At 41.8% G+C, this 26802-nt stretch overlaps 1 protein-coding gene across 1 annotated transcript; it reads right to left on the bottom strand.

The window, feature by feature from the left end:
• Positions 1–1584: 1584 nt before the first annotated feature.
• Positions 1585–26477, bottom strand: LOC117517649 (APC membrane recruitment protein 1-like). The gene is made up of 2 exons (XM_034178754.1): positions 25960–26477; positions 1585–4911 (listed from the first exon to the last, which is right to left on the bottom strand). Exon 2 carries the CDS (start codon positions 4800–4802, stop codon positions 1725–1727), a length of 3078 nt encoding a protein of 1025 aa, XP_034034645.1. The 5' UTR covers positions 4803–4911; positions 25960–26477; the 3' UTR covers positions 1585–1724.
• Between the last annotated feature and the right edge of the window lie 325 nt (positions 26478–26802).

Here is a 26802-nt window from a genome sequence, read left to right on the forward strand (position 1 = left end):
CACTGACCCTATGCCATGACATTGACCCTATGTGTCTTTTTGCAAGGAATGTTTTCACAGTTTTTGCTCTATGGCAAGATGCATTATCATCTTGAAAAATGATGTAATCATCCCCAAACATCCTTTCAATTGTCCAAAATATCAATGTAAACTTGTACATTTATTGATGATGTAATTAATGACAGCCATCTCCCCAGTGCCTTTACCTGACATGCAGCCCCATATCATCAATGACTGTGGAAATTTACATGTTCTCTTCAGGCAGTCATCTTTATAAATCTCATTGGAACGGCACCAAACAAAAGTTCCAGCATCATCACCTTGCCCAATGCAGATTCGAGATTCATCACTGAATATGACTTTCATCCAGTCATCCACAGTCCACAATTGCTTTTCCTTAGCCCATTGTAACCTTGTTTTTTTTCTGTTTAGGTGTTAATGATGGCTTTTGTTTAGCTTTTCTGTATGTAAATCCCATTTCCTTTAGGCGGTTTCTTACAGTTCAGTCACAGATGTTGACTCCAGTTTCCTCCCATTCGTTCCTCATTTGTTTTGTTGTGCATTTTTCGATTTTTGAGACATATTGCTTTAAGTTTTCTGTCTTGATGCTTTGATGTCTTCCTTGGTCTACCAGTATGTTTACCTTTAACAACCTTCCCATGTTGTTTGTATTTGGTCCAGAGTTTAGACACAGCTGACTGTGAACAACCAACATCTTTTGCAACATTGCGTGATGATTTACCCTCTTTTAAGAGTTTGATAATCCTCTCCTTTGTTTCAATTGACATCTCTCGTGTTGGAGCCATGATTCATGTCAGTCCACTTGGTGCAACAGCTCTCCAAGGTGTGATCACTCGGTGTGATCACTCCTTTTTAGAAGCAGACTAACGAGCAGATCTGATATGATGCAGGTGTGTTTTGGGGATGAAAATTTACAGAGTGATTCCATAATTTTTTCCTCAGAATTGAGTGATTCCATATTTTTTTCCTCTGCTTGGTCTAAAAAAGTAACCGTTACTGACTGCCACAATCTTTTTTTTCTTGATTTCTTATAGTGTTTCTTAAAGCAAGAAAGTTGCCATTTGAAATGGCTTTAGTTTTGTGTCATGTCTGTGATCTGCTTTTTTTTCTACAAAATTAAACAACTGAATGAACATCCTCAGAGGCCGGTGATTCCATAATTTTTGCCAGGGGTTGTAAACCTGACGTCACCCGCTTTTAAGAGAGTGCTCCATCACCATGAAATGAAAAGGTACCAACCAAAAAGGATGCTAACAGTTAAAAAAAAAGGCTGGAGCCAATCCCGGCAGTCATAGGGCAGGAGGCAGAGTACAGCCTGGACAGGACACCAGTCTATCGCAGGTGAATGCAACACGTGCAGAAGGGAAAAAAGTGAGTTTGAAGGGTTTAGCCAAGGTGTATGGAAACATATGTACACAACTGTATAGTTGAGTGACATGACCATGTGTTATGTGTGCTGCAAAAATGATTGTGCAAATGCACAGAATCTCTCAACTTTCTAATGACTAGTTGCACTTCAAGTCACATAAATACAGCATCCATGTTTCAGAACAATTTCAATTCATGTCTTTGCCAGTCACATACTTATCAATGAAACTGTTCAAGTAAATAATTTAGCAACAAATATTCCATCAGGCATACTATGAATTCAGACACTGACACACACAAATTAGCTTAATTTCAACTGTAGAGTTGAGAGTGTTTCAATGCAGGGCTGTCTCAGGTAATTTGTTGTAGCCCACGGGGCCAACAGCTGTGGCTGTGTCACTGTGAAAGTCAACTGAATTCACAACACTTCCACCATGAGATATTCCTTCTTTCACCACTGCTCTGCTTTTACCACACTGATTGTATGACTGCAAATTAGTGGCTGTTTTAGTAAACATATTTTTGTGACCATCATCTGATTTTGGAATTGCTGCCGTTAATAAACCTTCCTGCGACCCTCCGGGATAAGCAAATGCGCTGTGAGGTAAAGAAGAATCTGACTGCAAAGGAGGACGGTGCTCCTGATTATAAAGCTCTGCACTCTGTGATATTAAATCAGAGGATCCTGTTTTGGATACATTAGGGCAAAGATGTGATTTACTGTTGGGGAAATCACTGCTGCCTGAACTAGAAAGGATTTTGTGTTTTACTTGGGTTTGACTGAGACTCTGAAGGTTTTCTGTGATTTTACCATCTGTCAGAGGAAGGCTTAAAGCCAATTCAGACCTCGTTTGCCAGGTTAAACTCATAACGCCACTGTTGTCTCTAACCTCTGACACTGTCACATTCTTTTTGTAATACGGGGAGCAAGGTCTTTCTGTGTCTTTTTCTGTTTGACAACACACAACAGCGGACCTGTTCTCTCTGTATTTGTCAGGCTTCTTCAACTCTACGGCCTCTGCCTCCAGACATCTACTTCTCTTGTCTAAAGGCAGCTGATTTGCCACAGGTTGACCAACTCTTGTAAGACCCGTGTGCCGTGGAGAATTAGCAATTGCCCACGTATTACTGAACATGTCCTCTTCGTAAACGTCCAACATTTGATAATCACAGTCAGCAAATGCGTCTTTCTGCAGGTAGCTTTCGTCAAATTCCTGATATGGTGATGAGATGTCTTCGAGTTCCATGTGAATCTGCTCGTCATATTCACCTTCATTGTGCAGATCCACAACATCAAACGTGACAATGGTAGGTAAGGCCTGCATGTTTGGAGTAAAAGCAGCATTTGTCTCTAAACCAGCTACAGTGTTGTTCAGCATCTGAGCACGTTTTGTGTAGTCCACGAGAGCTTGTGAGAAACACACAGTTTGTCCGTGATCCAAACTGCTAAAATCTGGAGAGCGAGCACTGACGTTTCTGTAAGGTAAAGCCACGGGCTTATTTTCCTCTAGATGTTCTTTGGGCTCACAAAATGGCTCAAACTCAGGGTCAGAGGAACTTGCAAATGATAAGTTACTGTGCCTCTTCTCACAATCAGCAATTATGCATTTTGTCTTCTCCGCAGGGACAACCATGTTCCCTTTTTCATCAAATATACCCACTTCATAATTTATCATATTGTCAGAGTTTTGCAGTTTAGGATTACAATTTTTATTTATACCCATTTCATGCATGTCAACTGTAAATGTTGCTAATTCTGGAGATTTTTCACATGTGTCTGCAATTTCAAGGAAATTGTGAACTTTATACAGCTCAGCACTTATTTTTAGTTGATTCATTTCAGGGACAAAGACAGAATCCATCACTTCTAGTCGTGCATTTAAATACTCGCACTGATTGGAAGTGGGAAGGTTTGACTTGTTTTCAGCGCGTGGACTGATAAGACTCTCATCAGGTGCAAAAAGCTCATAAAGAGCATCCCCACTGTAGCTGTCCCTGGGTAATCTGTCGGTACTTATTCTGTCATTCTTCTCTTGTCCCTCGTCTGGTCCTGGAGTAGTTGAATCATAGTAGCCCTCATCACTATTTGGAACAGATTCTTGATGCTCACTTTGTGGCGTTAACACATCTGAAATGGAAGAAGTGTCCATGCCGCTGGCCTGCTGTGCACTGCTACTGTTCAGTAAATCCATATTATGAGAACTTGACAGGTCAGCAGTCAAATCTACTGTGCGGTCTTGTTTGCAAGTATAGCAGATTTCCTCTCCAGTGTTGTTTCTCCAGAAATCAACAAGACAGTCCTCATCTAAATCATCAGGTAAAGCCATTTCTTCACCGCCACCCTGATATGTAAGAAAACAAGATGCCCTCTTTCCTCCATTTCTACTCCTTTCTCCAGAAACTGTACTCTGTGTGATACTGTCATCTTCTTGATCAGCAATAATGTCCCCACAGCCGGTGAGTGAGTCGAAGCTCTTTAATGATGCAACATCTCCAAACATCAGGTCTAGCTTATCTGAAGAGCCATTGGGTGCTGAACACTGCAGGCTAGGTTCAGGCATCATCTGAAGTTTCAGATGAGGTTCCCTGTGTCCTTGAGAACTCTTCTCTTCATAATCATTAGAAGGTGCACCTATGAAATTCTTTTCCTCAATCTGATGGTCAGGCTCAGACTTTGGACTGTTTTGCTCCACTGTGTTCATCTCTAAAGCAACTGCATCTGCTCCAGTACATTCAGGACTGGAGGAAATATTACATGTAAGATCTGCAAAGTCAGGCACGTCGGGTTCAGCATTCAGGCACTCTGCGACATACTGCTGGGTGTTCTGCTTGACAACAGGCACCTCTTTCTTGTAATAGGACAGGGGCATTGAAGTTATTTCAGTTTTTTCCAATCCCACATTTTTATGGTTTCTGTGACACCGAAAGCTGTGAAAAAGACTACGGAAACCCCGTTTTTGCCGGGTGAAAGTCAGCAACTTCGGGTCAGCACATGTGTGAGTACATTCATTATTACAGCCACTGTGGAGGTCTTCTACAGCATCTCTCTGGCTGTGGAACTCAAAATCTTCACCTGAAACATATCCGCTTCTCAGACTGTCGTCGACACTAGCCTTACATAGCCCATCGTAAGTTTTGCTTTTACCGATTCCTTTTTTAGAAGACAGCTTATTATGGTTTTTATTCCTTCCTCCAAAAAAATTTGGTAAAATACAAATACTTTTACGCACTCCGAAAAACGTCAAAGCAGTCCTTCGAAACTTCCCCGACTTTTGGGATTTCACCGGAGCACTGGATGTATCTGAACGAAGATCTTCAGCAACGTCATCGGGGCCAACTCTGGAAAGCTGTTCAGAAGCCGTAGCTACTTCTGTTGTGTCACCTGGCTGCTCATTTACCTTGTGAGAAGCCATAGTTACCACATCTAGAAAAGCTCAAGTCTGACAGTAGTCATAGCAGCTGGATTTTCACAATGAGCTGATGGGACAACTGCAGTGGATTTGTCCTCCATCTGATAGGAGCCTGTATTGAGAAAGTTTAAACACCCATCAATGATCAAGCATAGCACTGACCAAAACAGATTTAAAGCAAACTGCAGATTTTCAAACTTGTTTTTAAAAGGGAATTGTCTGTGAAATCAATTTAAAAATATAAATATAATTATGGAATACAATTACACCACTGTTTTATCTAGGACTCGTGCAAACTCTCATAAAACCATCTTGGTTAAGTGATCAAAGCTGGATAAATTATCTTTAGCTTGCAAATAAAATCATACAGTGCATGACTACCAAAAAAACCCCAAAACAAAACAAATAAAAACCCACCTAACATTACCAAGTAAAATTATATTACTAAAATGTGTCTATTCCTATTAATAAGAATAATGAACTCCTGCATCAGACCTCTATAAGTAGGGGCAGAGTAAGTCTAACTATAAGCTTTAGCAAAAAGCTTATAGTTAGGGCTGGATCAGGTGACCCTGAACCATCCCTTAGTTATGCTGCTATAGACGTAGACTGCTGGGGGGTTCCCATGATGCACTGTTTCTTTCTCTTTTTGCTCTGTATGCACCACTCTGCATTTAATCATTAGTGATCGATCTCTGCTCCCCTCCACAGCATGTCTTTTTCCTGGTTCTCTCCCTCAGCCCCAACCAGTCCCAGCAGAAGACTGCCCCTCCCTGAGCCTGGTTCTGCTGGAGGTTTCTTCCTGTTAAAAGGGAGTTTTTCCTTCCCACTGTAGCCAAGTGCTTGCTCACAGGGGGTCGTTTTGACAGTTGGGGTTTTACATAATTATTGTATGGCCTTGCCTTACAATATAAGGCGCCTTGGGGCAACTGTTTGTTGTGATTTGGCGCTATATAAAAAAAAATTGATTGATTGATTGAAATAGCAGAGGCAGAGCTGGAAGCTGATGGAGGATTTTCATCAATTTCCTTGGTGGAATCACTGAGGTAGTCAAACAACTCTACAGTGGCAAGGCCCCAGGGGTTGACGAGATCTGTCCAGAAATGCTGAAGGCTCTGGGTGTGGAGGGATTGTCTTGGATGAGACATCTCTTCAACACTGGCAAAGTCTACTCCAGGGTACTGGAAAGGAGGGTTCGGCAGTCCAACCTCTGAAGAGGAACAATGCGGGTTCCGTCCTGGTTGTGGAACAACTGACCAGGTCTTTACTCTCACAAGGATCCTGGAGGATGCCTGGGAGTATGCCCATCCAGTCTACATGTGTTTTGTGGACTTGGAGAAGGCGTATGATTGGGTACCCCGGGAGAACTGTGGGAGGTGCTGCGGGAGTACGGAGTGAGGGGGTCCCTTCTCAGGGCCATCCAATCTCTGTAAAGCTCTGCAAAGCGAGAGCTGTGTTCGGTTGCTCGGCAGTAAGTCGGACTCATTTCTGGTGGAGGTTGGCCTCTGCCAGGGCTGCGCCTTGTCACCAATCCTGTTTGTGATATTCATGGACAGGATATCGAGGCGTAGTTGGGGGAAGGAGGGTTTCCAGTTTGGTGGGCTCAGGGTCTCATCACTGCTTTTTGCAGATGATGTGGTCCTGTTGGCTTCATCGGCCGGTGACCAACACTCACTGGATCGGTTCGCAGCCGAGTGTGAAGCAGCTGGGATGAGGATCAGCACCTCTAAATCTGAGGCCATGGTTCTCAGCAGGAAACTGATGGATTACCTACTCCGGGTAGGGAATATGGCCTTGCCCCAAGTGAAGGAGTTCAAGTACCCCTGGGTCTTGTTCACGAGTGAGGGGACGATGGAGCGTGAGATTGGCTGGAGAGTCGGCGCAGCAGGGGCAGTATTGCATTTGCTCTACCGCACTGTAGTGACGAAAAAGGAGCTGACCCAAAAGGCGAAGCTCTCGAGCTACTGGTCAATCTTCGTTCCTACTCTCACCTATGGTCATGAGTGTTGGGCCATGACCAAAAGAACTAGATCTTGGGTACAAGCGGCCGAAATGGGCTTTCTCAGGAGGGTGGCTGGTGTCTCCCTTAGAGATAGGGTGAGCAGTTTGGTCATCCGTGGGGAGCTCGGAGTAGAGTCGCTGCTCCTTCACGTTGAAAGGAGCCAGCTGGGGTGGTCTGGGCATCTGGTAAGGATGCCTACTGGGCGCCTCCCAAGGGAGGTGTTCCAGGCACGTCCATCTGGAGGAGACCCCGGACAAGACCCAGGACTAGGTGGAGAGATTATATCTCCACACTGGCCTGGGAACGCCTCGGGATCCCCCAGTTAGAGGTGGTCATTGTGGCCGGGCAAAGGGAAGTCTGGGGTCCCCTGCTGGAGCTGTTGCTCCCGTGACCCGAACCCGGAAAAGCGGTTGAAGATGTGTGATGAGTGAGTGATATACATATAAATTATTTAATAAAATTTGTCTATCGCTATAACAAATTAATAACCTCTATAAAATGTAAAAAGGGACACCTCCAAATTACTTGTTTTGCCAAACAAACAGCCTTAAACACAAAAACATTCAAGTTACAATACAAAACAGAAAAAACAACAAATTGCTATGATTCAGAATAGGGAAACAAAGACTGTTTGAATACAGTAAAACTCACATATAATGGATTCAGGTGAAGTTTGTCCGTTATAATCGAAATCCGCTGTGTGAATAAAATGGACAAAATTCACCTGAATCCATTATATGTGAGTTTTACTGTATTCAAACAGTCTTTGTTTCCCTATTCTGAATCATAGCAATTTGCAGAAAAAGGAGCAATTTGCTATGATTCAGAAGAAGCAAATTGCTATGATTCAGAATAGGGAAACAAAGACTGTTTGAAAATAGTAAAACTCAGATATAATAGATTCAGGCGAATTTTGTCAATAATAATCGAAATCTGCTGTGTAAATAAAATGGACAAAACCTGCTATATGTATAAAATGGACAAACTCCGTTATATGTATGTAAGAGATTAGTTACAATCAGGAGGCACCGAACTGTCTACGGGGAATCCCCAGTACCAATTAGGGTTACACTGTACCTGGATTAAATGCCTTACCTTGAATAGGGGCCTGCCTCATTTAATAGCCAGTGTCGCCGACCGATCGGCCCCCCTAAAAATCGGTCCACCCTACCTTCACTGCGAATGCGTCATTAGCCGCGGTTCACGGATTATCACCTTGTTTCTGCTTAAAACTGCATTCCAGTCATAATCTATCTCAGTGACAGATATCTCAAGCTTTTGTACAGCAATCATTTCCACATAAATTCAGCATTATTTCATCATGAAAGACAGAGGAAGGGATCAGAGCGCCGTGGCTACATGAGCCGCTAGCTGATGCTTTCACTGCGTGTCGGTCATGTCAAAGCATCACAGAGTATTGCCTCGTTTCTGCTTAAAACTGACTTTAGAATGATTTAAGAGGTTTTACTTTGTCATCTGATGGTTAATAATCCCATGAATCCATTTGATTGCTCAGACGAGCGGCTGAGCTCCGAAATGACGCATGCGCAGTGGCGGTAGGGCGGCCCGTTCGGTCTGCGACAATGGGTCTAAACTTCATCTGAAAAAAATAAACAATAAGCGCCAGGCATTAGGTGCATTAAAAAGATTACATTTGGTCGAGTCACTCTTTTTCCTAAGTCCGCTGTGGAGTGGTACCTTAAAATCCTAAAGCCTGATTTGTGCTTCTACAACTTCGTAACTCTGTGGCCATGCAATGACGTCAATGTGTGTGTGACCCTTTTAAAGTTCTCTGTCGCGTTGGTGGGTGTCTTAATGCAATTTACCACAGGAACAGTGGCTTTTTCTGGATCAATTTGTCCCTCAATGAGCTTCACTTCTTTATACAATCATCAATCTCCACAGCAATGTTACAGGTAGATGCAATTTCCCTCTGTGAATTGCAGGACATTTGAGCATCTTTTTCTGACTCCATGTTGCAAAGGTGGTCATATTTGTGGACTTTTCTGCCAAACATATTTGATCGATAATCGAAATGTAATCGGTGGGCACACTGCAGAAACTATTAAAATATGACGGGACAGGAAGGAGTGAAACTAGAAAAGTGACAAGTCACAGCCTTTGTGGTCTCCGTCGTTTAGTAGGTGCGAGTCAGGCTACGTGGAGGGTTCCCAGCCACGCAGAGGGCTCCGATTTGTTTGATGAATTCCTTAATTACAATTGAGTATAACTGGCACAGTTGAGGTACATTTGAGTTTAACAGCTGTAAATGGGTTGAATTTAGCTTTGACAAAATTATGTGCACAAAAAATAAAGTGAATTGACTATGAGAAATAATGATAATAGTCTTCACTGGTACCTATGTGTAATTCATTTTTGATTGCTTAGTGGCACCCCTAATCTCGTATGTGTAGTGTACAATGACAAATAAAGCTTCTATTCTATTCTCATCCATCCAGCTGCAAATGTGTACTCTCTTGGCTGGAGAAGTAACCTACGTTGGACAGGCTTCTTATCCAAGGGGAGTCAAAGACTCTCATCTGCTTCACGCTAGAGAATCTGAGGTTCACATTTTTGGATATACTTTTTCAGTATTCACATTTTGCAATTAACAGTTTGCGAATAATTCACGATTTGCAGCTGATTCATGTTTTGGAGGTCAACAGCCTCTGATAAAATTTTAACCCTACAACCAGCCACTCATACACACAATAATATGATGTGCTGATGGTTTGTCAACAAAACCACACTCCAATGCACAAATTACGGTGTAAGCGCCTGTATCAGTAAGGTGTGGAACAATACATCAAGTGTCGTGATAATCATATCTTTTGGTCTGTATCAAACTGTATCATTTTGAAATGCATATCATGTTACTATGAAAAGTCAACTGCCGCATGGAAGAAATAATGAGCTCTTGCAGAAGAATCATAAGTAATTTAAAAAATATACAAATAAGAAACAGATAACATCAAGGATTACAATTATCCTTCAGAATAATTTGTTTCTTTAAAGTTAAACATTTATTGCAGATTATTTGGTTCCATACGTTTGGTACCATTGCACTCTGCACACACGCATGTGCACACATCCTCATGCACGCGCACACATGATTGCGCACGCACATGTAGGCACACACATGCTCGCACACGCGCACACACAAAACAAATCCACTGTGCCGTCTGGAAGCTGTTGGCAGGAAGTTGGAATGAAAAGCTGGACTAATTTCTGATGTGATTTTTTTTTTCCGCTGCACTGAGGATGTACACAATCTTTTTTTTGGTAGTACACGCACAAGCGCGCGCGGGGTGGACGACTCTCCTGAGACATAATTTGATTGAGCTAACTGACGCTGCTAATTCTCTTAAGACACACACACACACACGGTGCTGTCTGGACGCTGTTGACAGGAAGAAAAAAAGAAAAGGTCGACTCATTTCTGACGTGATTTTTTTTTTTATTATTATGCTGCACTGAGGACATACACAGTCGACCGACCCGACGAGGCGAAGCCAAGTTGAATGGTATGTTCCAGCTTTCACCTCATGAAATATTCGTACCATTGAACTCAAACATTCATTATTTGTAGACTTTTTATTTGCTCCTATTTTACTTTGATGTAATTGTGTGTGCACCTGTGCATCCTGTATGTGTCTTGTTGCAATGCCACACGTGCTTGAAATGTTGGGTTGCATTCTCATCTTACCAAGATGCACATTCATAAAGTAATTGTCCGGCACTGCTTTCAATAGAACTTGCATTTGTGTGCATTGTGGCAAAGTGCACACTTGTATTGCATCATCATGTAGTGAGTGGCTGGCTTCACTCTGACCCTTAGTTCTCGATAAAATAATTTGCAAGTTTGCTAGGCAGCTGAGATACCATGTTCTGTTTCAACACTGCAAGCTTGCAACTCACTTCCAGAAATGATGGTTTGGTTAAGGAGTGCAAAAAAAAAAAAGTATGTCCTGGTTTGCATACTGCGCGGAACATGAGTATGACTGTGCTACAAAGCAGACGTGACGTATCGCCATCTTCATCCAAGATATTTGGGAGAGAAAAGCTGCTGCTGAAATGGTCCTCAGTGATTCTGGAAGCGATTAGGGTTGTTTTCAACAGCTAAACTCTTTTTTGTTATTACTGTTTCTACCAGTCTAATACTTCTATTAGTTTTTCAGTGTAACTGCTGTGAATTTTAGCTCATTTTACTCCTGTGTGAAGCTTAGGAGTGGTTAGCATTTTTTTTTCGTTAGCGGCTAGCTTGCCCTAGCTTCGCTATACTCGTAAATTTTCTGGTGCACACAGTACAGTACTTTACATTTTACATAAATCCTGTGTGATGCTGACAGATAGGGTGGCTCTTTTAGACAGCCATGTCCGTAAGCTAGAAAAGCTTCTTAGCTCAGTGGAGACATGATGTTGCAGACACTCCAGACGAGGTTAATTTTGGGCCAGCTAGCATGCCCACTAGCATAAGCTTAGAGATGCCAGCTGTGGATGATGGCTTTCAGACTGTGGTTAGGCAGAGGAAGTCATGTACACTTGGTGCCCAGTTGCAGGACCCCGATCACACTCGCCACTGCGAACTGTGAACCTGTTTTCTCCCTTGGATATGCCTGTTGTGATTTCGTTGAGCCCATGGGTGACTTCCACTCCTATCTCCAGGCTGAAACACCGGGTTTTAGCAATAGGGGATTCTACAACCTGCAAAGTCAGGTTACAGACCCTGGCTGATGTTAAATGTATTCCTGGCGCCAGAGGTCCCAACACCGCCTCCCATCTTAGGATGCTGACGCTGCAGAAGGGTAGACATACAAAGCAACATGACACGAGATACAGTCATGTAGTTATTCACATCGGCGCCAATGATGTCAGGATGAAGCAGTCCGAGGTCACAAAAATAGACAGAGAGGACTTGTGACCTTGCCAGAAAGATGTGTCAGCATCAATTAATAGTCTCTCATCCACTCCCCTCCCAGGGTAATGAAAAGGAGTTTAGCAGGCTGACATCATTAAATAAGTGGCTGGCACAATTTTGTAGAAAGCAAGACTTTAGTTTTATTGATAACTGGTCTTTGTTCTGGGGCCGCTGTGGCTTGTTGATGCCGGATTGCCAGGGTTGGGAGGGTTACTTTAAAAATGTATTCCGATACAGTTACTAGTTACCTGTTGAAAAATGTAATCAGTAACGGAATCCAAGTACCATAATATTAAAGTAATGTAATTTGATTACTTTCAATTACTTCTGGATTACTCCAATATCAAATATGCTAATACAGACAAAAGAAACTAAATAGAAATAATCTTGACTACATAGTACAGTTTATTAAGCAAAAATAAAACTGTTTCTTTTGCATGGCATGCTCTGTTTTCGGTGCGGAAGGGGGAAGCTTTTGAAAATTCAAGCTAAAAATTGGCCATTCTAGGAGTACCCAAAGGGGAAAAGCCAGGTACAACAGCCCAAGTCCCTTCATCGTGTCCAGAAAGCTGGGGAAGTTTGTTGAGTGGGCAATCTCATTCTGGGTTAGCCAGTACATGGCCCTCAGTGAGGCAGTCAGAGTCCGTGGACATTTTTAAGTCAAGACTTAAAACCTATTTTTATTCTCTTTCTTATGAGTAGTTTTTATTTTGTTATGTTTTATTCTTTTACTTCTGTTTTTAATTAGAATTTTTTATTTTTATTTATTTATTTGAATTTATTTATGTTGAACTGTTCTGTGTGAGGCGCCTTGAGACGGCTTTTGTTGTAATTTGGCGCTTTATAAGCTGATTAAATTGAAATTGAACAACATTTTATTGAGTCTTAAAGTAAATAAATATGAAATTGGTTACTGGATCCTTAAACTCTGGACATAATAAACTCTACATGGTGGATCCTTGATCTCTGGACATAAACAAAATCTAATAGTTTTTGTCAAAAGCATTTCCTTTCAGACATTATTATTGGCATGAATGTATTTCATACCTATGAGCTGAGCACTTTATATATGCTACTCTGGAACTACCCCTAAATCCAAACAGTCCAACTGTCAACCCCACTGAGGGCCTTAGTCTGGGTCTCATTAACACAAGATCACTGTCCTCAAAATCATTGTTATAGATATGATTGGGTTATGTGAAAACTGGCTTAAACCTACAAATGTCCTCCCTTTAAATGAGGTCTGTCCACAGGCGTACACATTTAGTCACGTACCTTGTGATGCGAAGCAAGGCGGGGTGTTGCTCTTATTTATAAATCTAGGTTTAGTTTATTAGCTGTTGGGGTCACAAACAGAACTTGTTTGAACATCTCATTCTCCACTCTGCGCATGACGCTACGTATTGCCAAAGTCAGAAAAACACCCTGCTATTGAGGTGGGTGCCATTACTGAGGTATTACATAGATTTACAGAATTTGACAGTATCTCAGTAGGCATGCTGACGAAACTTGTAATGTCTACAAGAAGCACAACCTGCTTATTTGATCCTATACCAACAAAAATGTTTAAGGACCTGTGGCCCACTCTTGGGCCAACTGTGCTGTAAATTATTAATCTGCCATTAACCTCTGGATCTGTTCCTAAATGTTTCAAATCTACAGTGATTAAACCATTACATAAGAAATTTAATCTTGACACTAGTGTATTGACAGCTGAAATCTGAGATATCTTTTCGTATCCTTCCCCTAAACCATGATGTTGAACAATCTGTTTTCAGGTCGTTTGAGAGTTGTTTAGAGGCTCCCATGTTGCCACTCATTAGGAGATGCAAAGAGGGGAAACATTTTCAAATGGCCACCTTAAATACCCTTTCTCATGATTGGATTCACCTGTGTAAGGAGGTCAAGGGTAAATTTTAGGCCCATTTCCAAACTACCATTTATTTCCAAAATTATGGAAAAAGTTGTGTTAACACAGCTGCTTTCCATTCTCAATTCAGCAGAGATCCTGGAGTCATTTCAATCTGGCTTTAAGGCCCGCCATAGCACTGAGACAGCCCTGTTAAAAGTAACAAACGACCTGCTGCTCACTCTCAACTCTGGTGACAATGCTATCCTTATCCTGTTGGATTTGAGTGCAGCATTTGACACTGTAGACTACACAACTTTGCTGACCCGGCTTGAACAGTGGGTTGGGATTAAGGGTTCTGCATTAAAATGGTTCCACTCATACCTCCAGCAAAAAACCTTTTCTGTGTCTATAGGCCAGTATTCCTCACCCCCTGCCCCTGTGTCTTATGGGGTCCCTCAGGGGTCCATCCTGGGTCCTGTTCTTTTCCGTTTATATATCCTTCCATTGGGGAACATAATCAGAAAATTTAATATTTCATTCCACTTTTATGCCGACGATTCTCAGTTGTATCTTCCTCTCAAATCTGGAAATTCTCTGCAGCCTCTCTTGGACTGCCTGAAAGAAATTAAAATCTGGATGGCCAATAACTTCCTCCAGTTAAATGAGGATAAAATTGAGGTCATAATCTTTGGCCCCCTAAAATCCATTAACTCCATCTCCAGGAATGTTGGCTCCCTCACTCCATTTGTCAAAACCTATGCAAGAAACCTGGGTGTAATTCTAGACTCCCAACTCAACTTTGACAAACAAATCTCTTCTGTTGTTAAAAAAAGTTTCTATCAATTAAGAATTATTGCAAAACTCAAATCTGTTCTGTGTTACAGTGACCTGGAAAAAGTTATCCATGCCTTTATAACTTCACGTCTAGACTACTGTAACTTTACTTTGGTCTCCCTCAAACACTGGTGTCACGGCTTCAAATGGTCCAAAATGCTGCTGCTAGGTTGCTCACTAACAGGAAAAAACATGAACATATCTCACCTGTCCTAGCCACATTACACTGGCTTCCTGTCCAGTACAGGATCCAATTTTTATTTATTTATTTAATTATTGTTAATGGTTTTTAAAGCTCTTCATGGCCTGGCCCCTAACTACATAGCTACTGCCATTCATCCTGCTGTTGCTCCCAGGTCTCTGAGATCTTCCAGTAAAGGTCTTCTTCATGTCCCCCGAACTTGCCTCAAGTTAAAAGGGGACAGAGCTTTTGCAGTTGCTGGTCCCCGACTGTGGAACCATCTGCCTCCTGATATCAGAGATGCCCCATCTATTACTGTTTTTAAATCCAAGCTCAAGACACATCTTTTTACACTAGCATTCCCTACTAATTAACCGCTAGCTGGTTATGCCATGTTTTTGTCATGTTAATGATTGTTGTGTTTGTATCTTGCTGCTGATGTTGTAATCAGTTGTTTTGTTTCTTTGTATATTTCCTGCCTATTTACTTATTTATTTTTAACTATGTACAGCACTTTGGTCAGTGTAAACTGTGTTTAAATGTGCTTTAGAAATAAATTTTACTTACTCTACTTACTATGACACAAAACTAAAGTCATTTCAAATGGCAACTTTCTGGCTTTAAGAAACACTACAAGAAATCAGGAAAAAAAACGGTTACTTTTTTAGACCAAGCAGACGGGGAAAAAAATGGAATCACTCAATTCCGAGGAAAAAATTATGGAATCATGAAAAACAAAAGAACGCTCCAACACATCACTAGTATTTTGTTGCACCACCTCTGGCTTTTATAACAGCTTGCAGTCTCTGAGGCATGGACTTAATGAGTGACAAACAGTACTCTTCATCAATCTGGCTCCAACTTTCTCTGATTGCTGTTGCCAGATCAGCTTTGCAGGTTGGAGCCTTGTCATGGACCATTTTCTTCAACTTCCACCAAAGATTTTCAATTGGATTAAGATCCAGACTATTTGCAGGCCATGACATTGACCCTATGTGTCTTTTTGCAGGGAATGTTTTCACAGTTTTTGCTCTATGGCAAGATGCATTATCATCTTGAAAAATGATTTCATCATCCCCAAACATCCTTTCAATTGATGGGATAAGAAAAGTGTCCAAAATATCAACGTAAACTTGTGCATTTACTGATGATGTAATGACAGCCATCTCCCCAGTGCCTTCACCTGACATGCAGCCCCATATCATCAATGTCTGGAAATTTACATGTTCTCTTCAGGCAGTCATCTTTATCTCATTGGAACAGCACCAAACAAAAGTTCCAGCATCATCACCTTGCCCAATGCAGATTCGAGATTCATCACTGAATATGACTTTCATCCAGTCATCCACAGTCCACGATTGCTTTTCCTTAGCCCACTGTAACCTTGTTTTTTTTTCTGTTTAGGTGTTGATGGCTTTCATTTAGCTTTTCTGTATGTAAATCCCATTTTCTTTAATCAATCAATCAATCAACTTTTTTCTTGTATAGCTTTAGGCGGTCTCTTACAGTTCGGTCACAGATGTTGACTCCAGTTTCCTCCCATTCGTTCCTCATTTGTTTTGTTGTGCATTTTCAATTTTTGAGACATATTGCTTTAAGTTTTCTGTCTTGATGCTTTAATGTCTTCCTTGGTCTACCAGTATGTTTGCCTTTAACAACCTTCCCATGTTGTTTGTATTTGGTCCAGAGTTTAGACACACCTGACTGTGAACAACCAACATCTTTTGCAACATTGCGTGATGATTTACCCTCTTTTAAGAGTTTGATAATCCTCTCCTTTGTTTCAATTGACATCTCTCGTGTTGGAGCCATGATTCATGTCAGTCCACTTGGTGCAACAGCTCTCCAAGGTGTGATCACTCCTTTTTAGATGCAGACTAATGAGCAGATCTGATTTGATGCAGGTGTTAGTTTTGGGGATGAAAATTTACAGGGTGATTCCATAATATATTCCTCAGAATTGAGTGAGTCCATATTTTTTTCCCTCTGCTTGGTCTAAAAAAGTAACCGTTACTGACTGCCACAATTTTTTTTCTTGATTTCTTATAGTGTTTCTTAAAGCCAGAAAGTTGCCATTTGAAATGACTTTAGTTTTGTGTCATGTCTGTGATCTGCTTTTTTTCTACAAAATTAAACAACTGAATGAACATCCTCCGAGGCCGGTGATTCCATAATTATTGCCAGGGGTTGTATATAAATGAAAATAAACTGAAATTGAATTTGAAAATGATAAATCGGCTATGAAATAATTATTTCATATACACAGCATTAAGCACACAAAGTGTGGCATCTAGCTGGAAACACAGCGGGTGGCATTGTCACGGTGAAATGCATGGGAGTGCGGCGCCAAAATGCGTGCAAGTGTCAAGGCACCTTAACTTGGGTATGAGCCACTGCAGGTACATCTTAACTAGGGCTGTCACTAAGGATTATTTTCATTGTCGATTAGTTGGCGATTATTTTTTCGATTAATCGACTAATCAAACGATTACTTTCTTTTCTTGCTAAAAATGCATCAAGCTGCTGTGCACATTAGAACTGACCTTGAAAGAAGAACAGTTCTATCCTTGCGGGCGGCCGCAACTCGAAGCCGTGCATTATACGGTTTGAATGCACTTCCCGGAGTAATACCACTCTGCTTCACGTCCGCGTCGTGCATTCAAACCGTATAATGCACGGCTTCGAGTTGTTTAATCCTTACATATATCAATACACGATAACTGTTGAGTAGCTGAACATGCTAGATTACCTTGTGTTGTTTGGGGTGGATTCGGCTGCCCCGGGATATTTGCGTTTGAGGTGCTCGTGCATGACTGTAGTGCTGCTAGCACGACTTTGCACAGTCTGCATATAAGTGACTTGGCGGCCTTGTTTTCTGTGAAATGCTCCCATGCTTTGGATTGTTTCAGCCTTGCTCTAAATTTCTCTGTTAACTCCGCTTCGGCTCCCTGCTGTTGCTGCTCCGCCATTGTTTATACGAGTGCGTAGTAGCAGAGTCTTTGCGCAGGAAAAAAAAAAAAATCATTTGGCTACCGTATCCGCTTCTCCCATGAGGAAACACCGCCCCCCCAAGTTCCTGTTGCAGTTAGCGCTTCCACAAAACACGTCGCCAGACCAAAATGATACAGATTTTGAATGGTAAAACATGATTGGGCAATTTGTCGACAATGAAAATACGTGTCAACAAATTTTCATTGTCGACATTATCGACAATGTCGACATTATCGACAATGTCGACTAATCGTGACAGCCCTAATCTTAACTCACAACCAATTTAATTTAAAAAAATAATAATAAAATTCTCAAGTGGCTTTCCAGTACAGGAGACATATCGCAAAACACGAACACCGCAGGTACAGAATGAGAAAATTTGTAGAGTTTAAGCCCTGGTCACACCGAATAATAAAACCACGAATAATGAGCCATGTATGGATTTGTCAGAACTTTCAGTGATTATTCGGATAATGAGCCATGTATATGAACATTGCGCAAACAATTGTAAATACTGAATGCAAGTGATTGTGTCAGCACACCACATTACAGCACAGATCATCTGATCAATTATAACAAGATGGTAAATCTATCATAAACATACTTTTACAGCTGCTCATACGAAGGAATGAACATGCAACTGTTTTACCAAGCCATTACAATATAAACATTACAAATAATTACCTTTTAGACTGTTCCAAATATGTTCTCCACCTCCTGAAGTGCAGACAGACAGACAGACAGACAGATAGATAGATAGAGTGAGAAAGAGAAAAAGCTCCAGATGAAAAGGTCCTCTGTGATTCCAGAAGCGATTAGAGGTGTTTTCAACAGCCAAACTCTGACAGAAAATGATTAATCTGCTACAAAATTATTATTTTATATGTAGCGTCCAGCGCAAAAAGCGAGTGGCATTGTCACAACGAAGTGCATGAGAGTGCGGAACCAAAATACGAGGTCCCATTCGGACATTCCCATTTGGAAACCATTCGGAACATTCTGACGGCTTTCGATGGCTTTTCAGTCGAGTGAATATCCGAGAAATTGTGTAACAGTTGGACATGCCACAACATGTCCTGTGAGACATCCAACACAGAGGTGTTTTTTTTTTGTTGCGCGCCATGAGCGGCTCCGTGCCGACGCGCGAAATCCTCTGCACGTCTTTCATTACAAAATCTCCTGTAACAGTGGAATGTGCCGCAAAAGTGCTATGTCCAGCTCTCTTGCCATTTCTGTGGTAGTCACACGATGTCCCGGATCAACACAGCATTCAGTTTGGAAATGATCTGGTCGTTCCAGCCTGTCGATGGCTGCTCGGTGCGCCGCGCGCCCTCCGCCGCTGTGGGCCATCTTTAAAAAGGTTTTAACACTCCTTAATCCGTGTGACGCCGACAAAATCTTCACCGAAAGCCATCTGAATCTTTCGAATGGTTTCCAACTGGCTGTCTCTAACAGTTTCTGAAAAAAATTTCATGGAGCAAAGCAGCAGTCGCTCTGCCATTTCCCTGACAATAAAAATCCGACAAGGGGTGGACCAGTGCTCACTCAAAGCCTGCCCACAGGCGAATGACGCAACAGACAGGCGTGAAAAAACTCACGCATGCGCACGAAGGTTTAAGCTTGTCTGATGCAATCACACGTGATTCAAATCCATATAGTTTTTGAAAAAAATAAAAAGGTCCGTTACTTTTTGGACAGACCTCGTAAACCTGTCCTGTCCTTGTAGCTGCTTGGTACTCAGATAATGGGCTTCTAACAGCCCCATGCTCATCACTAACATTCCTCTAACATCCTTATTTGTCCTCTTAGTACCCCATACACCAACTGCCCCACATTGTTTTTGCAAAATTTTTAACTTTTTGAAATTAGCACCACGCTCAGAGATGAGCCTTGTTAGCCAAATATTCTGCTTCTAAGAGTCACTATTCTCCCACGTTTGTTGAATAACTGGACTTAAACCTAAAAAAAAAAAAACATGCTACGTGGCTCATTGTTCATCGTTCATTATTCGGTGGGACCAGGGCTTTAAGCCTAACTAATCAAATGGCAGGGGCTTGTCATGTAACAACCATTAGCCAATCAGAGGTGTTCTGTCTCCAGTACCTTTGTCACAGACTGAGATAGTATGTGTGTGTGTGTGTGTATATATATATATATATATATATATATATATATATATATATATATATACACACATATATATAGTAAGTCCCTTCGGCTGCTCCCTTGTTTGCACTCGGGGTCGCCACAGCAAATCCAAGGTGGATCTGCATGTTGAATTAGCACAGGTTTTACGCCGGTTGCCCTTCCTGACGCAACTCCACATTACATGGAGAAATGTGGCAGGGGTGGGATTTGAACCTGGAACCTTCTGCACTGAAACCAAGCGCATTAACCACTTGGCCACCACCCCCTATATATATACATACATATCAATCAATCAATCAATTTTTTTTTTATATAGCGCCAAATCACAACAAACAGTTGCCCCAAGGCGCTTTATATTGTAAGGCAAGGCCATACAATAATGATGTAAAACCCCAACGGTCAAAACGACCCCCTGTGAGCAAGCACTTGGCTACAGTGGGAAGGAAAAACTCCCTTTTAACAGGAAGAAACCTCCAGCAGAACCAGGCTCAGAGAGGGGCAGTCTTCTGCTGGGACTGGTTGGGGCTGAGGGAGAGAACCAGGAAAAGACATGCTGTGGAGGGGAGCAGAGATCGATCACTAATGATTAAATGCAGAGTGGTGCATACAGAGCAAAAAGAGAAAGAACAGTGCATCATGGGAACCCCCCAGCAGTCTACGTCTTATAGCAGCATAACTAAGGGATGGTTCAGGGTCACCTGATCCAGCCCTAACTATAAGCTTTAGCAAAAAGGAAAGTTTTAAGCCTAATCTTAAAAGTAGAGAGGGTGTCTGTCTCCCTGATCTGAATTGGGAGCTGGTTCCACAGGAGAGGAGCCTGAAAGCTGAAGGCTCTGCCTCCCATTCTACTCTTACAAACCCTAGGAACTATAAGTAAGCCTGCAGTCTGAGAGCGAAGCGCTCTATTGGGGTGATATGGTACTACGAGGTCCCTAAGATAAGATGGGACCTGATTATTCAAAACCTTATAAGTAAGAAGAAGAATTTTAAATTCTATTCTAGAATTACACAGGAAGCCAATGAAGAGAGGCCAATATGGGTGAGATATGCTCTCTCCTTCTAGTCCCCGTCAGCACTCTAGCTGCAGCATTTTGAATTAACTGAAGGCTTTTTAGGGAACTTTTAGGACAACCTGATAATAATGAATTACAATAGTCCAGCCTAGAGGAAATAAATGCATGAATTAGTTTTTCAGCATCACTCTGAGACAAGACCTTTCTGATTTTAGAGATATTGCGTAAATGCAAAAAAGCAGTCCTACATATTTGTTTAATATGCGCATTGAATGACATATCCTGATCAAAAATGACTCCAAGATTTCTCACAGTATTACTAGAGGTCAGGGTAATGCCATCCAGAGTAAGGATCTGGTTAGACACCATGTTTCTAAGATTTGTGGGGCCAAGTACAATAACTTCAGTTTTATCTGAGTTTAAAAGCAGGAATTAGAGGTCATCCATGTCTTTATGTCTGTAAGACAATCCTGCAGTTTAGCTAATTGGTGTGTGTCCTCTGGCTTCATGGATAGATAAAGCTGGTATCATCTGCGTAACAATGAAAATTTAAGCAATACCGTCTAATAATACTGCCTAAGGGAAGCATATATAAAGTGAATAAAATTGTCCTAGCACAGAACCTTGTGGAACTCCATAATTAACTTTAGTCTGTGAAGAAGATTCCCCATTTACATGAACAAATTGTAATCTATTAGACAAATATGATTCAAACCACCGCAGCGCAGTGCCTTTAATACCTATGGCATGCTCTAAGCTCTGTAATAAATTTTATGGTCAACAGTATCAAAAGCAGCACTGAGGTCTAACAGAACAAGCACAGAGATGAGTCCACTGTCCGAGGCCATAAGAAGATCATTTGTAACCTTCACTAATGCCGTTTCTGTACTATGATGAATTCTAAAACCTGACTGAAACTCTTCAAATAGACCATTCCTCTGCAGATGATCAGTTAGCTGTTTTACAACTACCCTTTCAAGAATTTTTGAGAGAAAAGGAAGGTGGAGATTGGCCTATAATTAGCTAAGATAGCTGGGTCAAGTGATGGCTTTTTAAGTAATGGTTTAATTACTGCCACCTTAAAAGCCTGTGGTACATAGCCAACTAACAAAGATAGATTGATCATATTTAAGATCGAAGCATTAAATAATGGTAGGGCTTCCTTGAGCAGCCTGGTAGGAATGGGGTCTAATAAACATGTTGATGGTTTGGATGAAGTAACTAATGAAAATAACTCAGACAGAACAATCGGAGAGAAAGAGTCTAACCAAATACCGGCATCACTGAAAGCAGCCAAAGATAACGATACGTCTTTGGGATGGTTATGAGTAATTTTTTCTCTAATAGTTAAAATTTTGTTAGCAAAGAAAGTCATGAACTCATTACTAGTTAAAGTTAATGGAATACTCAGCTCAATAGAGCTCTGACTCTGTCAGCCTGGCTACAGTGCTGAAAAGAAACCTGGGGTTGTTCTTATTTTCTTCAATTAGTGATGAGTAGAAAGATGTCCTAGCTTTACGGAGGGCTTTTTTATAGAGCAACAGACTCTTTTTCCAGGCTAAGTGAAGATCTTCTAAATTAGTGAGACGCCATTTCCTCTCCAACTTACGGGTTATCTGCTTTAAGCTACGAGTTTGAGAGTTATACCATGGAGTCAGACACTTCTGATTTAAAGCTCTCTTTTTCAGAGGAGCTACAGCATCCAAAGTTGTCTTCAATGAGGATGTAAAACTATTGACGAGATACTCTATCTCCCTTACAGAGTTTAGGTAGCTACTCTGCACTGTGTTGTTATATGGCATTAGAGAACATAAAGAAGGAATCATATCCTTAAACCTAGTTACAGCGCTTTCTGAAAGACTTCTAGTGTAATGAAACTTATTCCCTACTGCTGGGTAGTCCATCAGAGTAAATGTAAATGTTATTAAAAAATTATCAGACAGAAGGGAGTTTTCAGGGAATACTGTTAAGTCTTCTATTTCCATACCATAAGTCAGAACAAGATCTAAGATATGATTAAAGTGGTGGGTGGACTCATTTACTTTTTGAGCAAAGCCAATAGAGTCTAATAATAGATTAAATGCAGTGTTGAGGCTGTCATTCTCAGCATCTGTGTGGATGTTAAAATCGCCCACTATAATTATCTTATCTGAGCTAAGCACTAAGTCAGACAAAAGGTCTGAAAATTCACAGAGAAACTCACAGTAACGACCAGGTGGACGATAGATAATAACAAATAAAACTGGTTTTTGGGACTTCCAATTTGGATGGACAAGGACTAAGAGACAAGCTTTCAAATGAATTAAAGCTCTGTCTGGGTTTTTGATTAATTAATAAGCTGGAATGGAAGATTGCTGCTAATCCTCCGCCCCGGCCCGTGCTACGAGCATTCTGACAGTTAGTGTGACTCGGGGGTGTTGACTCATTTAAACTAACATATTCATCCTGCTGTAACCAGGTTTCTGTTAGGCAGAATAAATCAATATGTTGATCAATTATTATATCATTACCAACAGGGACTTAGAAGAGAGAGACCTAATGTTTAATAGACCACATTTAACTGTTTAGTCTGTGGTGCAGTTGAAGGTGCTATATTATTTTTTCTTTTTGAATTTTTTATGCTTAAATAGATTTTTGCTGGTTATTGGTAGTCTGGGAGCAGGCACCGTCTCTACGGGGATGGGGTAATGAGGGGATGGCAGGGGGAGAGAAGCTGCAGAGAGGTGTGTAAGACTACAACTCTGCTTCCTGGTCCCAACCCTGGATAGTCACGGTTTGGAGGATTTAAGAAAATTAGCCAGATTTCTAGAAATGAGAGCTGCTCCATCCAAAGTGGGATGGATGCCGTCTCTCCTAACAAGACCAGGTTTTCCCCAGAAGCTTTGCCAATTATCTATGAAGCCCACCTCATTTTTTGGACACCACTCAGACAGCCAGCAATTCAAGGAGAACATGCGGCTAAACATGTCACTCCCGGTCTGATTGGGGAGGGGCCCAGAGAAAACTACAGAGTCCGACATTGTTTTTGCAAAGTTACACACCGATTTAATGTTAATTTTAGTGACCTTCGATTGGCGTAACCGGGTGTCATTACTGCCGACGTGAATTACAATCTTACCAAATTTACGCTTAGCCTTAACCAGCAGTTTCAAATTTCCTTCAATGTCGCCTGCTCTGGCCCCCGGAAGACAATTGACTATGGTTGCTGGTGTCGCTAACTTCACATTTCTCAAAACAGAGTCGCCAATAACCAGAGTTTGATCCTCGGCGGGTGTGTCGTCGAGTGGGGAAAAACGGTTAGAAATGTGAACGGGTTGGCGGTGTACACGGGGCTTCTGTTTAGGGCTACGCTTCCTCCTCACAGTCACCCAGTCAGCCTGCTTTCCCGGCTGCTCGGGATCTGCCAGGGGGGAACTAACGGCGGCTAAGCTACCTTGGTCCGCACCGACTACAGGGGCCTGGCTAGCTGTAGAAGGAGGCCGAGGAATAACTAAACATTTCACACCCAGAGCAGAAAAGTGCGGGAGAGACAGGAGAAGCCGCCATGCTAAATCGGCTAAGAGCTAGTAGCTACGCTAAGCTAGCGGATTCCTAAAAACACGCAAAGTGAATAATGTGTAAATAATTTAGAGGTGATTCAGCAGAAGGAGTGCTTTAGTTAAGGCACGTAAAGATTACACTGGGAAACAAATCGTAATCTAGATAACTAGATCAATCTAACTGCGCAGATTAAACAGCTAACAGATACAGAAAAACACCGCTGTGCTCCGGAACAGGAAGTGATACAATACCGCAGTGAGAGCCAACCACCAGTAGAGGCAAGCTGAGATCATATATACAAGGTCTATTAGAAAAGTATCCGACCTTATTTTTTTCAAAAACCATATGGATTTGAATCACGTGTGACTGCGTCAGATAAGCTTGAACCCTCGTGCGCATGCGTGAGTTTTTCCACGCCTGTCAGTTGCATCATTCGCCTGTGAGCAGGCTTTAAGTGAGGAGTGGTCCACCCCCTCGGCGGATTTTCATTGTCAGGAAATGGCGCAATGATTTGGGCTTTTTTTCCATCAGAATTTTTTCAGAAACTGTTAGAGACTGGCAGCTGGAAACCATTTGAAAAATTTATCTGGCTTTCGGTGAAAATTTTACGGGCTTCACAGAGAATAAGGACTGTTACTATAGGTTTAAGGACGGCTTTAAGGACGCTCGGCGCGCTGCGCTCCGTGCCGCCATCGAGAGCCACAAACCACCGGATCATTTCTAAACGGATGGCTCTGTGGAGCCGGACTGTTGTGTGCACTTTCTCTGGTTATCACAAGAGCTGGACATCAACCATTTTCCGTCAGATTTCACTTTTAACAAGAGATTTTGTCATGGAAAGCCGAGCGGAGGCTTCGTGCGTCACGACCGATTTGCTGATGGAGCGAGACAAAGGAACACCTCCGTTTTGGTCTCACAGGACGGCTTTGAGATGGCGTTCAGACAGTGGTTTTTCAGTGGTTTTTCCATCGAGTAATTATCCGAGAAATTGTGGATGTGCCTGGACATGCCAGAAGATGTCCCGTGAGGCTTCATCACGGCGTTGCTTTGCGCCATGCGGCATCGCCGCGACGCGCAGAATTCCTCCGCGCAGAATTCCTCCGCACGTCTGTCTCAATAAGCCGAAAAAGTGCTGATGTCCACGTCTTTTCACAATTCCTGTGCTAGTCAGACGACGTCCTGGATAAAACACAGCGTCCAGTTTGGAAATGAACGGCACATTCCACTGTTACAGGAGTTTTTGTCATGGAAAGAGGAGCGGAGGCTTCTTTTTGGAATCGTTTTGACCCCTGTGTAATTCTTTATTGACACCCATATCTGAAAATAAACATTTGTTAATTTAGAATATGTGTGCCAAATTCCATGCTTTTATCACAAAATGAACAATTTTTATGGAAATTTTAGCTAAGCTGCACCACTACCACTGTTGCAAGATGGAAAACAGGTAAACCTACACAATAGTAACAATAAGAGTGACATGTATTAAACATTACAAAAGGATCAAACATAGGGGATACATCAAAAAATTTCACAACTGATTTAAACTGTCGGCTTTTAGCAAAGACCGCAGAGTATTAACGGGGGAAATAAAAGACAAAAAAAAAAAACGCTTGCAGACCAAGATCATTGTGGAGCTAACATTAGCACATCCAAAGTCTGAGTGGTTCTCTATCAAACTTACCAGCTGCTGTTGATGCTGGCTCTAACATTATCTTGTTTTTATCTTCAGCTTTGTTTAGCTATTTTGCAGTCAGGCCCTGAAAAGTAATGTTTTTTTGCGGCTAAGCTTAATTAGCCTGCAGCTAACGCCGCTCACCACTGACTCCGTTCGCGACTCCAACAGCAAGCGACACTGGCAACCACAGTGTTTTAATACTGCACAGAACGACTGACCGACTAGGAATGTAATTACTGTAGTGAAACATAATTACACATCAGTTTCAGTGAAGACGTTAACAAAACAGTTCTCGGAGTTCTGTGTCGCTCGTCGCATATTAGTGACGCAACACGTGTGAGTTTGGAACACGATGTACATGTTAGAACAAAAACAGTCTGTGGGATTTATTTTTCCGAAAACGTGGATGTGTTGCAACATTTTCCATTCGTCACCCCCGCTAAAATTGTTTTCTGTTCTTCATTACTCAAAAGGTTTTCAGCAGCGTGACAGGGGCGTAGGCAGAAATAATGTACCAGGTGGGCGGGGGGGCGCTGTCCTGTTCAGGGTTTTGTGTTCTACCTTAAATTGTCTATGGTGCTGACCATGACTGTGTGACACAAGAATATGTATCTTTCAGCTGTTACACAAATGGGTGATTCTTAGACTATGGGCACTTATGTCCTTTTATCATATTGTATGAAAAACAGGAAAAAAGGGGACATTTCACACTTTTATAGTTATCTTTACAATGAAAGTGTGTTAAGAAATTTGTTCTAGTAGTCTGTGATGACTTTTTCACCCTATTTTCAGCATCATTATATGCAAATATTGCCATTTTGTGCTTGTCCCACACCCAGACTTTTGATC

Source organism: Thalassophryne amazonica, chromosome 9 (genome assembly GCF_902500255.1).
Source record: "Thalassophryne amazonica chromosome 9, fThaAma1.1, whole genome shotgun sequence".
In the NCBI taxonomy this organism is placed as follows: domain Eukaryota; kingdom Metazoa; phylum Chordata; class Actinopteri; order Batrachoidiformes; family Batrachoididae; genus Thalassophryne; species Thalassophryne amazonica.

Bases quoted from the DNA above. Each gene is read 5' to 3' on its own strand.
- LOC117517649 (XM_034178754.1), bottom strand. From the start codon at position 4,802: ATGGCTTCTCACAAGGTAAATGAGCAGCCAGGTGACACAACAGAAGTA.